General features: G+C 36.9%; 1 protein-coding gene across 4 annotated transcripts in view; it reads right to left on the reverse strand.

Moving 5' to 3' along the window:
* The window catches only part of LOC121858731 (importin-9-like), a 30,459-nt gene extending 14,397 nt beyond the window's left edge, over window positions 1–16,062 (reverse strand). For all 4 annotated transcript variants that reach the window (XM_042355358.1, XM_042355357.1, XM_042355356.1 and 1 more), the window contains exons 1-10: window positions 15,914–16,062; window positions 11,252–11,373; window positions 10,411–10,499; window positions 9,726–9,954; window positions 8,823–9,030; window positions 6,711–6,869; window positions 4,603–4,754; window positions 4,179–4,277; window positions 3,720–3,966; window positions 2,893–3,040 (exon numbers count right to left, since the gene is read on the reverse strand). In XM_042355358.1, the coding sequence (XP_042211292.1) occupies window positions 2,893–3,040; window positions 3,720–3,966; window positions 4,179–4,277; window positions 4,603–4,754; window positions 6,711–6,869; window positions 8,823–9,030; window positions 9,726–9,954; window positions 10,411–10,499; window positions 11,252–11,373; window positions 15,914–16,043 (1,583 nt within the window). In that variant the 5' untranslated portion in view covers window positions 16,044–16,062. The remainder of the gene's footprint in view (window positions 1–2,892; window positions 3,041–3,719; window positions 3,967–4,178; window positions 4,278–4,602; window positions 4,755–6,710; window positions 6,870–8,822; window positions 9,031–9,725; window positions 9,955–10,410; window positions 10,500–11,251; window positions 11,374–15,913) is intronic.
* Window positions 16,063–16,955: the final 893 nt, after the last annotated feature.

Below are 16,955 nucleotides of genomic sequence, written 5' to 3' on the forward strand. Positions count from 1 at the left end.
ATTTTAGGTTGTCAACAAATGACACTATTTGCATTTTTCCACTATCTACCAAAAAATTTCCACACCTGAATGATTTGACCATATCAACATAATCAGTTCACATATAAATTTATGTTTTTAACATGTTAATATACAGTAATGTGCATAATGAATGGGTAAGAAGTATAATGTGAATCAATAAAGGATTCACTTTGTAATCTACCTGGGAAATTTGATGATGCAAGGATGTGTGTAAAGAATACAATATTTCTTATTGTTTTAGCCCTTTCTGTCAAATTTCTATAATTGTCTTACATCACTCTCTTTATTTCCCACTTTAATCTACCATAAATAAAAGTTGGATACAAGTACATGTAAAACAATAGTTGGAATATTCCATACTTTAACTGGTTTGCCTCATGCAAAACCTACATTGAAGTCACAAAACATGAAAATTTACCACTTATTGGCACTCCTCTAACACAAACTGCATAAGTTGGTCAAGATTCATCACCATAATGAAGGAGGTGGTTGTATCTGATGCAAAAAGCCTCACAAACCTTAATATATGAAATGGTAAATAGTAACAATATAAATTACAATTGCTGAAGAAATCTGACAATCAGTAGTTTACAATGAACACTCCGAAACATTCCTCCCTCAACTACCTAGTTTCAATAATTTCTGCCATCTTAGATCAGGTAATATTTATATGATTTCCATTTACCTGTACCTGCATTCAGTCTACAACTTTATTTTACCACCTATGCATGATGTTCCTCATAATAGAATTTACCTATGTATGTACAGTTGTGGACAAAAAGAATTTGATAGGGAAGGAGGAGACTTGGCACTGGTGCATACAGGTGGTGATTAAAATCTGTAATTTTCCTTTCACACAACAATTCTTTTTTTTTTTTATAATCATGAGGCAGGTCCAGCTTAAATGAATAATGTGTTGTAACAACTCAATACACTAAATCAACCACAAAAATTTTATTAAAAGTTCAATGTTTCAGGAGACTTTTCACCAACACCCTAATGCGATATTCCCCAGTCTCCACATACATCCCCACCCTCCTTGCCAAATTCTTTTCGTCTACAACTGTACCTATGTATGTATTATTAAAGAGGATGTCATAAGTAGACTTGAGGAAGCTGAAGTGAGAATGGTAAGGTGAATGTGCAATATAACACTAGGAGATAGGAGGCCCTGTTCAGAACTATGAGCCTTGACCCCCTGGGGGACACATGCCCTACAGCCCTGACCTCCTGGGGGACACACACACGCATGCCCTATAGCCCTGACCACCTTGAGGACAAATACTCCCTACTGAGTTGCCTATACAACTATGAAATACGGCATGGGTTATAGAGTAAATTGTGATCATCAGCAAGTATAAAATAATTATAGAAACTCAGTTACATTGAAAAATGCTTAGCCCCTCCCCTGCCACTGGATCAAGTGGATAGGGGCATATTATAATGCTTCTAATAGTGGAGTTGTATGATGTCATTGATCTTTGGTCAATGAAATACTAAAGAATGAAATGGAAAACAAGCAATACTCAGCCAATGAGAAATAGAGTATATGATGTAATGCATGAACATGTAAAGTGCGGCCATTATACTCAATACTGTATACTGGCTCATCGTCCTCACACGACAGACCCATCGACCCTAGAGGGTCAATTATTGTTATTTATTGTAAAACATTTCTCTCATGGTCATATACCCCCAAAAATATTTCTCAACAGATCTACGCAATTCACGTGGATCTCCTAAAATGATGGGAAAAACAGAAAATCGGAGACATCACATCCCCGAATTTACAACCCTCACCCCAAAAATCTTTGCCCTGACAGCTTTCTGAACTTGTGGCTTCTTCCATCTTAAGCTGTAACCCCGAGTGGAGCAGGCATCCACCAGTTCCAGGTATGAACACTTGACTGAACAATGCCCTCTGAGGAGTTTATAGATTTCTATTAGGCTCCCTTTACCTGCCTATAGCATAAGTAAAGCTAATCAACTGTATGCATTCTAATATCTCTTGGGTAACTGAGGTGTCACAGTGCCATATATAGTCTGGTGGCCCTCCTTTGGACATTTTCAATTAACTGACAGTTTAGCATATTCCAGGGACCAGAAAGATGACAGTACTCCAAATGGAGTTGCACCTCATTTTGAAAAACAGTATGTGAATGCCCTTCTTATAAGACCTACTATCTTAGTTGCTTGATTTAACTTTTCATATGTAGTCTGAAAACTTGAGTTCATTGCCAATACACACACCCATTCACTTGTCCTTTTCACAACTGGTCTAGTTAATGATGTTTCCTCTTCATGCTGGGACATGTGATATGCCTCCTTGCCATTGGTATATGTGCCTTGATAGTCCTTCAAGATGGCAGAGAAATCTTTTAAACATCCATACTGGCTGTTATGTTTGCCAGGTACCTATCTCATGCCTGGTGCTGATCTTGAATGCACTGAGCTCCACTACTTTTGGGTTGCACAAGAGGCACTGCAATTTTGCTGAATTTCCCATTATGGTTTTCAGTGAATTTCATGGGCATGCCCATTTAAATATGGCCACAGATGATTTTTCAAGGTAGACATGGCCATGGTGGGATGAAGCTCACAGGTCAACACAAGACTGGAATGGCTGCTTTACATTCCTACTCCATATCGCAGGAGACCTCGCTGCTTGTGATTGATCTGCTTAAGAGTAGCCACACTCTTACTGGTCAGTTGTTGTAAACAAGAGCCATCACAATGAAAACAAGAAAGGTTTTCTCCATCATCTTTTAAAAGAAATGTAGTGTAAATGTAGATATTTTCTTCTTAATTTTACTTAAGTAGAAGTAACGAGTAGAATATTTTTTTTAGTATTTAAGAAAATTTATATCTCACCTAACTCCAGAAACTTTAATAATAGGGTTGGGACTGTGGTTGAGGGCCGATACTGTAGCCTGAAGGAATCTGTCAAGCATGTCAGGAGTAACAGCCTGCCCAAATCTGCTGCCACACCAAAGAGCTCGCCCAGCCAAGAAAGGAGAAACTGTAAGAGAAATTACAAATGTGATCATAATAAACATAAATATTTCCTCATTATATTGTACAGTATATGAAATATGTACCATCAACTTTAAATACAAGAAAGCAATCCTCAAAAACAATCAGTACTGTAATCAGAATCTTATACATGAAAGGTCCCTCAGGCTCAAAAGGCTATTCATTTAGTTTTGAGAATATCAGGGCTAAGAAAATTTATATGTTCATATTTATGAATGACATAACTGTATGTGAACTTCACCTTACATTAACACAAGCTTAACAGAGTGACAAACAAAATGTTTAAAAAATTAATTGAAATCACTTTGTCATTTCAGGAATACATGAAGTAAAATTCCATAATTCAAAAAGATATCCCATAGTGCGACATACGGGAAAGATGAAAAACACAATGCGTACCTTTGCTTGATAGAAAATAAACCATGGGATACGAACAATGTTAAACATATATTAAAGGTGTTATTTGCATCTAAGGTAATTCACACCAGCAGTCAAGTAAAATTTCTGTAATACTTGCACGTAGGACAAGTGGCTTTTCCATAAGTTTTTAGGCCCTAAACCTGAACACTGAAATTTAAAATATTCCAGCAAAAATAATACAATCATGTAATAAGTACTGTACTATATATGTGACAATTATATAAGCAAGACCTAGAGTCACTTACAGTTAGGATCAAGGTCAGTCAATACAACAGACTGGATGAAATTGGTGAGATCAAACTGCAAATGCCCCTTGGCCACCTGATCAAGAATCAGGTCACGGACGGATCCCATTGCCAACATGACTGCCTCATGGGTCTTCCACCATGCTGGGTCACCTGCTGTTCGTTGGCTAGCTGCTCGTTCTAAGTGTCTTCCAACAGCAACTATCAAACCCTGACCACACTCTTCAGGCAGTTCTTGACATAAGGCCTGTGAACAATGTAAAGATAATTATATCAAATTGGTTGAACTTATGCAACCACACACAGAAAAGAAATCTTAAAGGAATAGCAGAAAGCAAATTACCTGTATTATGGTTTTATTCATTATAATTAACGAATGGCAAAATTATAACCCCCCCAAAAAGAAACACAATTTGCCTTAGGTTTTTTAATTGCCAGCCCTGATCTCTCTTCACTTACCAACAGCAGATCCTGAGCTGAGATTCTCACAGAGTATGCAAAGCTGTCTTCATCTTCATCTTCCACAAAAGCATCAGGATTGTTGCTCCAATTTTCAATCTGATGACAAACACACAATCAAAATTTCTAACACTTGAAATAAATTTTAGACAAACTGTTCAGTGATTAGTTAAAGAAATCTGAAGAAAGGCACCTCTTTACCATTAAGTTATTATAAATACTAACCATACTATCATTAAGATATCTGAAGTAGTTTTCAAATTATAGTCCAGAAACAACACTCAGACTGCCAGGAGCTAATGATTACTGTATATCCCTAACAAATTTGTAGTGCCGGAGATAAAGACACAATCTGAATAATACACACCAAATTAAAGAGAATATCAAATAAAAAAATTACTTCCACAAGCATCCTTCAACATACCTGATCTTCTGTAATTTGCATGTACAGGAGAATATAATAGACAAGATCAGCAATACCCTGCTTAATAAGTTGCTTGTGCTTTGTCGTCTCCACCAGTGCATGTACAAACTCAAAAATAGTAAATACCAGGTTCTCAAAGCCAAGCACCTCCCCTGGAATATCAAGGAGAAGTTAGTACAGGTGTAATGGGAAAATTTGAGAAACTACAAAACCATTTAATATGTTTACAGAAGTACCATATGACATAATTACTGTACTAGAAACCTGCACATCGAGATTGGGGATTCTCGGGTAATTATATTTCAACATAAGTATTAATAGAATATTAACCTAATTGAACATACATAAGACCTGTAGCAAGACTGCAAATACATAATTTAGGAAGAATTAAATGGGTGGATTACAAAATACATCTTTCCAAGTGAATTTGTAATAATCAAAAATAGTAAAACTTGTTTTATAAATAGTGTACCAATATTTTTGTTTGCTGCAAATAAGTTGGACACAATATTAGCAACTAGACATAACATCACCTCAGTGGTGAGACTGTACACATATTTGAAGATGACAAATAGGTGAATTACTTATTACTGTACAGAATAGATTTATATAAATCCCTTACTGGTTTTCCAGTGGATTTGTACAATATTGGACAAAAATATTAACTTACACAATATATTAATATATCTGATTGATATAAACATGTTGAAGAAGATATTGAAATATCTACTGTAGGTATACATTACTGTAATACATTTTCTTGTACAGTATAATCATGTTGAATAAAAATAATGTTTACCTGTATTAGCTATAGTTTTAACTGTATAAAATGAAGTTTTTGCAAGGGAATATTGTACAGTACTGCATTTATGGTGATCAGCTGTATAGAGGGAGGTACAAGGTGTTAGATAAGGAGCAAAGCTAGAGTGTGTGAAGCATTGGCAGCACCCTTCCCATCCCCATAATATTATTCTGGATAACAAATATGATCTGTACAAAAAGGTAAACATTTCATTCTGGATAACCAGATATTTCTCCAGTAAAAACAGAGTTCACATTGGCTCTGCATGGACATAACAATGAAGGTATACAAACAATGGCAAGTACAGTAGAACCTCAATTAATTGGAATAACTGGGGCAGATTGCAGCCCCAAAAAAGTGAATCTGGGGGCATTTGTCTAGGTGCTCAAGTAGCCAAATTGGGACACCGTGCATCACTCAAAGGTAATAAATAACATTGTTAGGAAGGTATCTTCATATCATATACTATACTGTGTGTTATAGTGACCCTGTTCTAAGCAGGTTTGCTGAAAGCTCTCACACGAATGCATCCTGAGTTTAATACCTTCTAATATATAACTTACCCTTTTATTTTCAAGTCAAATCACAACTACATTATGCATTTTTTCTATTATTCAAGATGTTACACTAATCATACACCATAAGAGGCTGAGCATATGAGAATACAATACTGAATCAATAAATAAACCAGCTGAATGCGGTAACCCCCGATCAGCTCCTCCCCCGGCAACCCCCAGCGTCTTAGCTCTCGTTAGGCCTGCAGCAAATCTAATTAGACCATTGTACAGTATTCAGTGAGCAACTGTTGTTTTTTTCATAAATTTTCCTTTTTTTTATTTGGCCCATTTGTTAAAATATGTACTTACATAATTATAACTCATTTCTTCAAACCCTCTGGTATCCCCATTAAATATACTAGGTACTCTACAAAACAAGTTCACGTAAATGAGTGTAGGTAGCAAGATACGGCACACTGATACTACACAATGTGAAGGCAGGAGTCAGACCAAGTCTGAGGCAATGAAATACGTGCCACACAACACACGTTCAACCGCATGAACAAACACAGACCATCCGGACTGATGCTGAATGCCCTCCCCCCTTTTTAATATTTCTGGTGAATAGAGCACCTCAGAGTGAGAAAAAAGCAAGTTCCAATTTATAAAGGTTTTACTGTATGTGAATTTTAACATTACTGTACTTGGAGATGGATGGGGGTGGTTTAACCTTCGTTAACCCAGAATTTCTGCTCTTTCATTATAATAACTTAAGAATGTATCCTTCACATCATTTTAGGATTACTCACCATCAGAGTCTACTGGATCATCAGCATCCTCCCGAGCATTAACAGTGGTGTTGACATATGTATCTGCACTAGTGGTAAGGGTCTGCCACACAGGACCTAATACTTCCCCAAGGTACTGCCCCATCTGCTTTGGCACATTCTTCATTAGGACTGTCAGAGCTGTAAAAATATGAATAGGCCTACAATTAATTGTTATTTTTTGTCTTCACTTCCATAAGCCCACTTCCAATACAGTACAGTATAGCACTTGGCTATCATTCATTCTAATAAGAAGTGATATCATTAACTCTTTCATGAGTAAATACTGTATATACTCGTGTATAGTTCGAGTTTTTAAGACCAAATTTTTAGGCAAAAAATTGGGGGTCGTCCTATACATGTGTAATAGTTTTGTTAGGTTGAACCCGTGCATGATGGGAAGGGCGAGGAGCAACTTTTAGCTTCAGACATGAAAAATACTTACCATTTACTGCCAGTAAACAATGGAAACGTAAAATATGTACCAATCAGTAATGAAAAGTTGTGCAGTTCCTTCAGCAAATGAAGCTCACCAACTTACAATAGGCTAAATTACCTTACAACGTGCTTTCAGTAGTCTATATTGAAGTTCTTAGCACAGGCTAACTTATCATATCATATACGGTGTCACAGTTCTCATTGATCTACAAAATATACCGGTAATAAAAACCTTTTCGATATTTCACACTTAATATAATACCCGGTAATCTACTTCAACCTCCTATTGTTTACAACGATGCATGACGCACCACCAGCTGTTGTGTCTCAGCTAGACGGTACACGTGTTTTTTGAATCGTTTTCAGTTAAAAAACTGTTACATCACATGTATATTTTACCTTAACTGTGCCTGAATGAATATATTCTCGGAAATAAATAGTAGTTTTGCTGAAACGTGATGTATTTTAATGTAAAATAGGATAAAATACATGACGAAAACAAAAGATTTTACCTAACCTTTCAATGTTCAAGAGAAGTTACTCTATTTTTAATAGTTTTTGGTTAAAATACTGTTATATTACAATGGTATTCTATTCATACTGTGCTTAATATAATGCATTCACGGAAATGTAATATTTTTGCTGAAATGACGTTCGTATTACAGTGGAAAGTGGGATAAAATCGTGACGAAAACAATGACTTTCGCTTTCTTTCGTTCAAAAGATGTTACAGTAATCGCTTTTCGAATGGTTTTCAGTTAAAAGACTGTTGTATTACAATAATATTCTATCTTAATTGACTTGAATAAATACTACGATACCAATTTCTGAATATTTTCATTAAAATCCATCAAAATCATTTTCCTTGTCATCGTCTGCAGCACCAAACAGCTTCTCCCAGTCCTCTCCTTGAACAGGGCTAGAGGGTACGTGTTTTTCGAATCGTTTTCAGTTAAAAAACTGTTACATCACACGTATATTTTACCTAAACTGCGCCTGAATGAATATCTCGGAAATATATAGTAGTTTTGCTGAAACGTGATGTATTTCAATGTAAAATAGGATAAAATACATGACGAAAACAGACACAACACATTTTGGACAGTCTCAAACTTCCTCTAACCAAACTTAATCTAACCAAACCCAACCTAGCCTAAACAAACTTAACCTAACCCTATCTAGCCTAACAAACCTAACCTAACCCTAACTAGCCTAAACCAATCTAATCTAACCCAACCCAAACTAACATAAATAAACCTAACCTACAGCAAAAATTAACTTTGCTTATTTTGAAAACGTCCACAATGCACTGTAGCCAACTCTACTTCTGACATAAATGAATACATACTGTATTCAAAAGCAATTAATCTCTTTATAAGCATGCTTTAGGTACCAATACACTACAGCTCTTATATCCTACTACAACAAAAGAATTATCATGAAACTTTGTCTTACAGAAATTAATATAATATTGGGAGAGTAAAATGACTGAATGAAGCTCATAACTATTAAACTCTGAACCATGTTCCACACTCACAATACAACACATACAGTATTCTCAGCAGTGCAACACCTTCAAAGAAAATTTTGCGACTAAATACCTAAGATCACCTTCAACTATTATCAGTTCCAATTTAGAGAACATCCAGTACATACCACTTAGAATTTCTTTCTTCAAGCCAGAATCAGAAGTGAAACCATCAGGAGTCTGTAAACCTTTGACAAGTGCTTGTGTGAATGCTGGTAATGTGGGGTAGAGAAGAGTCTTGGCTAAACTTCTATTGTATTCTCCCATCATACAGATCAAGTTGGCGAGGGTACTGAAAATTTCTACAGCTCTGCCTCGAGTTCGAATCCCATATTTCTGTAAAGAAAGGTAGCCATTAGTAATACGCTTAAAGATACAACACCCAATAGCGATTATACACAAATATCAATAAACTAGATACCATATTTTCATTCTGAACCTTCTGATAATAATTCAGAGGTTCAAAGCCAACTTGCTAAAATCTAAAGGAATATATCTTTTATGCGATTTCATACAATTTGTGGGGTGCCCACCTCAGAAATAAACTGACAAACTGACCCTGGCTGACATAACCCTGTACTGTACATACAGGTATTACAAAGTCACTTGGAATGTCGTAAGTCAGAAATATTCACAAAATAGCTGAGCATCTTAGCATGTTTCAGCTTATCGGAACGGTCTTAATTTTCAATACTTAAAAACATTTTTATGGTGCAATGCCATAAAAGGTTAAACATCATTCTTCATCAACACCATTTTACATAATTACATGGGTTAGCCATGATTGCCTGATGACAGGGTCACAGGCTTACCATCATACAAATTTGAGGCGAGTTTTATGGATAGATGCCCTTCCTATTCCCAAACACTCTTACTGTCTAGTGAAAACAAATGACTAAATATCACAATACTGTTAATTTAATTTTAAATTCATAAATACACATTTCACAACTTTAAGAGAAAAATCAGTAATGATCCTCCCTCAAACTCTGAAATACTTCCACATCACTCCCGAGAAAAAAAAAGCATACCTCTTCCTCGCAAAAAATGCGATACATCTCTGGAAGGATGACTGGAGCAACCTGAGGAATGTGTTGATCTGTCAAATCCCTTGAGAATTCAGTTAGGACACGCATGGCTCCATGGACTGGCGCTTCCTCACCAGTTTTCAGAGCTCCCATTAACAAGTCAAACAGTCCACACCATTGGTCTGGCCAGTCCCAGTGAGCAATGGCTGATATTGCATAGGCTACGGATGATCTGTGAAAAATAATAATGAAATATCATATATAAGAAATATTTCATGAAGAACAAACTACAAGTCTAAATTTCTTATTTTCTAATATAAATGTACTGAAGTGGGAAAGCAGCTACTCTTAACTGTATTCCTAATCAACTTGTAAACTTTCTAAGCCAATACAATAGTTGAAATTTCTTTTCTCCCATTATTTACACAAGGGTACATACAGTATACTACATATTCTTCAAGTCAATTTCTTCATTATGATATAGGATATTCTTACTGACAAGCATCTTGTGAAGATAATTATTTTCTTTCTTTTTCACGTTTAGAAGGCTTTTACACTGGTGCAGAGTTGTCAGAAGCATGTGCAACACATTTCCCCCCTATCAGCTGATAAATCCTTTTTATTAAAAATGTCTAACAAACTGTACATATAGTAATCCTGGATAAAAAAAAAACAATACAATTCCCACCTGACTTTACTGATTGGTTCGTGTAAACCATGTGGAAGTAGTTCTCTAATCTTTGCTTTTGCATATTCTGGACATTCAGGTACACGAAACTGTAAAGCAAAAACAAACAATTGTCAACATGACTCTTATAATACATCTTCAAAATAATATACAAACAAATCTACAGAAAAATGCCAACTACATAATACTGTAACCCACCAAAAGAGCACCAAAGTTTAAATTACTGCAGAGACAATATCAATTTACAGTATAGTAAGTCCTCATTTAACGTTACCCGTCAACGTTGTTTCGTTATAATGTTGCTACTCTTTAGATACCAATGATTCGGACAACGTTCCGCCGATTCGGTATGTCATCACGGACTACTTTGTACGGCGCATAACCCACCCAGAGCGGAGGAGGAGCCTCCCGGTCTCAGTGACTCGCCACCCTCCTCCTCTCCACTACCAACCACTCTCTCGCTCCACCTCAGCCTATCAGTTAGTACAATACAAAACGATTTAGCTTACAGTATTTATCTTTTTGGGTGTTTAAATTTACTATCCCTACAACAAGGTGTTACCAGTAACACAGCATTTACTTCATAGGGTTCTCTGTGTTTACATTTATGACACCGATGATGGTGACATCTGTGAATACTAAAAGCATATGTATGTATAGTAGGTATTTATGTCCAGTATGTATGTATGAGATACATGCAAACATAGATGCTATAAATATGGCTATTTAACATACAGTATTAATACTGTATACTGAGAATTCTTTTTTTTTTTGGTATTTCATTAAATTTTTTGCATAAATGCTAACCCTAAAGGGGAAAAAGGAGATCTGTCATGCTAACCTTATCAGAGTCTGTGCACCAATGGGCTTCAACATATTGTTTAAGGAGTACAGAAGCCAGCTGTCGGATAGGTAAAGGGCCATTGCGGTCTAATGTGAGTTCTACCAGGTGTACACCAAATTCTGAAAAAAAGAAGTTTCCATCAATAATATGTGAAGTCCACAATTAAAGGTACAGTTAAGGCAATACACTAAATATGTATAACATAAAGCTAAGATAAAACTACAAAACCTTCTTATCAACCTATGGGACCTCATGAGTGACCTGTTAAGATTCAGCCATTAAAGACGGTAGAGTGCCATATCAACTGAACTGTTGGAAACGCCATCCATGAGGATAATGTATATACTGTACAGTACTGTTAGTAGGAGACCAAACAGTGTTTTCACCCCAACAAGATAACTTGAGCTGTATTTCCTGGTGGTTTCTGAAACAGTAAGGAGTCAGGTCAAGAGTTCTTACACATGGTTTCAACAGCATCCCAAATTCTCAGTGCACTTGAATAAAGGTATTGCCTTCATCCATACTCATGTTTCTGCCATTGTATCAAAAGGTCATTTGTCCAGCTTTCATGGTTAATAATTCTGATGTCAAGTTTTACTTTTACACTTTAATTCAACTAATATTTTCTACCCTGTGGGCTTGCATAAGGAAGGGCATTCAACCACAAAACTTAGCTTCAATGTGCCTAACGGAACCGAGTCACCACGGCTGTGCGCATCCCCTGGTCTCTGTTGCATTTTCTAGGCTAGCGCCCTGGATTTGTAAGGGTAATTGGGAAGGGGGGATCCCATTTTGGTTTTACTAACAGCTGCCATCAAGTATTTGTGGCTAACCCTTCCAAGTGTGGAAAATGGCAGTATAATAATGGTGATCTTGATAATTTACTTCAGTGTATGCCACAATCTGTATTAGTGTGTGTTTTCTGCTGATATGTGGCCACTCAACATGTAACACAAGTACAGTATACTACTGGCTGCCAAAAGTGGGACTGCATTCTCCAGTGATACAGAGCTTGCTAGCTTCCATGCACAACAATACCTCAGCCCTTCATCATCATCATAATCAATGTCATATGGCCATTTTCCACACCTGTGCGGGTTAGTCACAATTTAATGATTATAGCAGTTGGGTAAAACCAAAAGAAGGTGCCCCCCCCACTACCCCAAACATAGGGCACCAGCCCAGAAAATGCAAGAGACCAGGTGATAGCTATAGCTCTGGTGATCCAGTTTCCATTAGGCATGTTGAAGCAACGTTTTACGGCCGAATGCCTTTCCTAACACCAATCTACAGGCGAGTTCACAAATCCCCTGAGGTAATCAAAGTCTACCCACCTATGGTACTCTAGTGTATATTCAAATGGAAGGAAATGTACATTATATTGGCTGTCTCCTGGGCAGAGGATCACCATACTGTATATAACAGTAGTTTCAGTCTTCACATTAGTGTATATCTCAATTTACCTGGTTAGCACCAGATATTATGGAATTGCACCCAAATTTCTGATGATGCTACAGCATTTGCATGATACTAAATACGAAAACAGAAACAATGCACAGAACCTGACCTAACCTATGCATTGCCATTTCGATTTTCTTACTACTGTATCATCAAAATCTCCTAAAAAAAATAAAGATAAATAAACCCAATATAAATCATCATAAATACGCCCAATGACAACGTAATTCATTTCTTGACATCCAAGCAAAGTCTGCTTACGCTCCTGTATAGCAGATGATGTGAACCAAAATTTGGTCACTACAGATCCAACAGTGCCATAATTACATTAAATAATTGAATTATTCGCTTACGATGGTTTGCACCCAAACACCTTTTTTTTCTTCATATTTTCCAAAGTTGTTCTTTGATGATACTGAGTACAGTATTAAATCATGAGAATAGTAGTACAGTATTTTCTTTGTCTATACTTCAATCTTAAATTACTTGTTAGTAGCAGGGCATGAAAGAAGAGGCAAATAACGGGGTAAAACACTGCCGTAATTTCAAGTCTGTGATTTGTGGTAATTATTGATGACTGACAGGCCGCTGATTTTTCATAGAAAACAATATTAAAAACGCCACAATTTCACTATGTTTTGTAGTGGTCGTAGTTTTGGTAAATGTGTTAAATGGAGGTAATTTCTAATTAAACCAAACCTAACCTTAATTGATAAGAAAAACAAGTGGTATTAGTGTTGCGAGAAGACCTCACCAACATAACCAAAGAAACCTACCTAGCCCTACCTAACTTCCTAGCCGTGGGGCTCAGCCTCCCAGGGTGTACCTCCAACTCGGCCCACCGTTAGCCAATTCGGCCCATTTTAAATAACAACTGGGCCCACACATTACTAACTCGGCCCACCTTGCACACTTCAAACAAGTAGTTTAAGATTTGCTTTGTCTCTTTTGGTTCACTGAAATATGAAGTGTGAATGAGTGAATACCATGATTCACATATGTAACAAAGGAGTTTCCTGTCTGTTTATAAAGTGTAAAGGGCAAAGTCACTTAATGTTGGTACAGTATTAGATTACAGGATCAGTCACACTCTGAGTCCTGACCATGACTGACCAATGCTTGGTATGCAGGGCTCACCTTGCACACATCAAACAAGTAGGTGACTAGAGATTCAGGAATGACATCTGGACCCCATATGCTTGGAGTGTATTTAAAAGGAGTGTCCGCACATGTAATGACTGTGAAGGGTGGCATAATCGCCTTAACATGAAAGCAAGAAAAGGACAACTTAATTTCTATCTGTTAATCAAGCTACTCCATAATGAAGCAAAACCAGTGACACTCCAGGTGCAGCTCTTGTCCAACGGTAAAGTGCTACGAAAACAATGGGCCAAGTATATACATCACTAAGGTCAGCTTTTCAAACTGTGGGACAAATTCAGTAGTGGATAAAGATCTGCCAAAAATTTGCTACAAGTGGTTTCACATCACGTGACTATTTATCAGTAATGTTTGTACTTTTATGCTGCTTTTTATCATCCATGCAAAAATAAATGTGTAAAATGTATTCGTTAACCTAAGTGGTCTGAGTTGGTTATCCGAGATGGTCCGAGTAGGATGTGGGCCGAGTTGGCGATGGGTCGAGTTAGACTGTATTCCTCCCCAGACCTCCGGCATATTAATCAGAAAGAGCTTACGGTGATATGGTGTAATTTTACATTTTTTTGTGGACGTGGGAGCAACATCGCTAAAGCTGCATCCCGAATGCTGGGAATGCTGTACAAATGCCGTAGCTACTTCACTCCTGAGCAGTTGCTTCAAGTATATAAGGGATTCATTCATCCTAACTTGGAGTACTGCTCTCATATCTGGGGTGGCTCTTCTTCTGCCCAACTGTTAGATAGGGTGGAATCAAAGGCATTTCATCTTATTAATTCTCCTCCTTTGGTTGATGACCTTTCTTCCATTTCTCTTCACTGCAATGTTGCTTCACTCTCTCTTTTACAGGTACTTTAACGGGCAATGTTCGGTGGATTTGGCATCCTGTGTAACGCCAGCAAGGCCGTGAGGTCGTAACACTTATCTTGCCCACATTACCCACCGTTTCTCTGTGGATGTCCGTCACACTAGAATAACCCGTTATAGTACATCCTTTTTTCCTCACACAGCCAAACTGTGGGTTGACCTGCCTTCTCTGTGTTTCCATACTCATACAATCTGTCTCTTTGAAAAGCTGGTTTTCCAGCATCTTCATTGTGTAGATTAATATAATATTTTTATTTTTTATTTATTTTTACTCTTATTTTTTGGTAGCCTAGGCCCCGTTATGGGTCAATGACCTGTACCCAGGTGGGCTATTCCCCGTAAAAAAATAAAATAAAAATAAAATAAAAAAAGGCCCAGACGGTGTGGCTCATAGACATACATTGGCGTTGATCACAGCATCAATATAATTGGCCATTCACATATTGCCACATGACCGTCAAGAAGACAACGTAGTGCGTGCCTAATTATCTACCAAACTTACTGATAAAAATATAGTAAGAAAATAATCAAAACAAATAATGCATCAGCGGGTTAGTCATCAATATTAGCCCCCAAATCTGATGTTATAAGTAAAGTTTTCAAGTGCTAAAACAATTCTTATAACTGTCTTTAAGGTAAATATGTTGTCAGTTCAGTATCATTTGGCAAAGCTTTTCTGGAATGTCACAAAATAATTTACTTGCATACATGTTAATAATTGGAAGTCCAATCACAGCTAGTTTAAAGTGTTAGACTACCAGGAGAGGAAAAAGCCAATGAAATACCCAATGATTCACATAACTCAAATGGCTATTGGTCATGTAACCACGATTAACAGTTACCATTTACTTCCTTCGCTACCATTTATTATTACAATTATGACTGGTGCCTTCGTCTCACTAATGTCACTTCAAACTTTCATGGAAATAAAATCATGTGAATTTTTAGTATTAAATCTGAACATTCTTAAAACACACCAAGCAGTCTTAGCTCGTTAACTGATTTATTGTACACGATAAAATTCAAAACTGACATATCTGCAAAAAAAATTCATTGTCATATCAACAAGAGGACGAAAAGGGAAATTAAATGTGTTGAAAGGGTGGCGTTGACAACCTGGTGCAGACCATTGTCAAAACAACCTCTTAATACACCCCTCCTGGCGCTTAACCTCACCTTCTGTTACTTCTAAAACGTGAATTTGTTCCTCAGCTGCTCTACGGACATCTGCTTGGGGTGATAAAATGTTGTTTAAGTTTTCTATGAGCGCCTCTCTCAGGCCGTTGTTCACCTCGACACCGGCCATGATTCCTCGAGTCAGACATCACAACATTGGTCGGCCATTCCCGCGTTTTTAAAACAATGAACATCACGAAGCGCAAGTTATTTTTGCCTTCATAAAGCCTCTGTTATAAGTAACTAAGTTCATAAACTCTACTACATATTCTTAAGTAAATCTACAGTAATATTTCGAGGGTTTAATGTGAATAGGGACTATTATTATCGCATAAACACATAATCTAAGACTGATTATATGTGGCGGGATAAGCATGGAATTTTAAACGTGTTGCTACTGTATACTATTAAAAATAACTTTTCCTTTATTACATATATTTTAATCTATTGTTTGAAGCATGCATTATTACTTTTGTTTGTCAACTTACGCTTGTAAAATTAGATAGCGTTTATTTACTCACTGCAGCTTTTCTTTATCCAGACTAGCTTCATTCATTTTTAAAGTCGAAATATTTAAAGACAGTCAAATGCCGTTTCATAACTTTGATTTTATCCTTCTGTCACAAAATTTAGCGTACTTAAACATACATAAATAAAGTATGAGCTTAGATCCACGAGCTCCTACCTGTCCCATTCTGGCGCCGGGATTGTTAAAAGGCCTCCATCCGGCCAGCACACAGGTGTAACAATAGCCATTAACATCACACGAGAAGTAATTGCACCTGCCAAATCTAACTAATTTGGCCGGTAAGGTCGTGAGTTCTTATGTATATGTAAAAACACTGGGCAGAACAAGATGCCATGTTCACTACAGAGCCCTGAATATGCTGTATCATATAAGGCTGTAGTATGGACTAATATCATAGAATCAGGAGTAAATACACAGGCTTAGCGTACTTTTCAAGAACATAGAAGTGTAAAGATGTGTTTTGGTGGAAGTGTACCCATGAGTGTATTTTTTTTAATTGGGCAGTACTATTAT

Source organism: Homarus americanus, unplaced genomic scaffold (genome assembly GCF_018991925.1).
Source record: "Homarus americanus isolate GMGI-L3 unplaced genomic scaffold, GMGI_Hamer_2.0 scaffold74, whole genome shotgun sequence".
Taxonomy (NCBI): Eukaryota; Metazoa; Arthropoda; class Malacostraca; order Decapoda; family Nephropidae; genus Homarus; species Homarus americanus.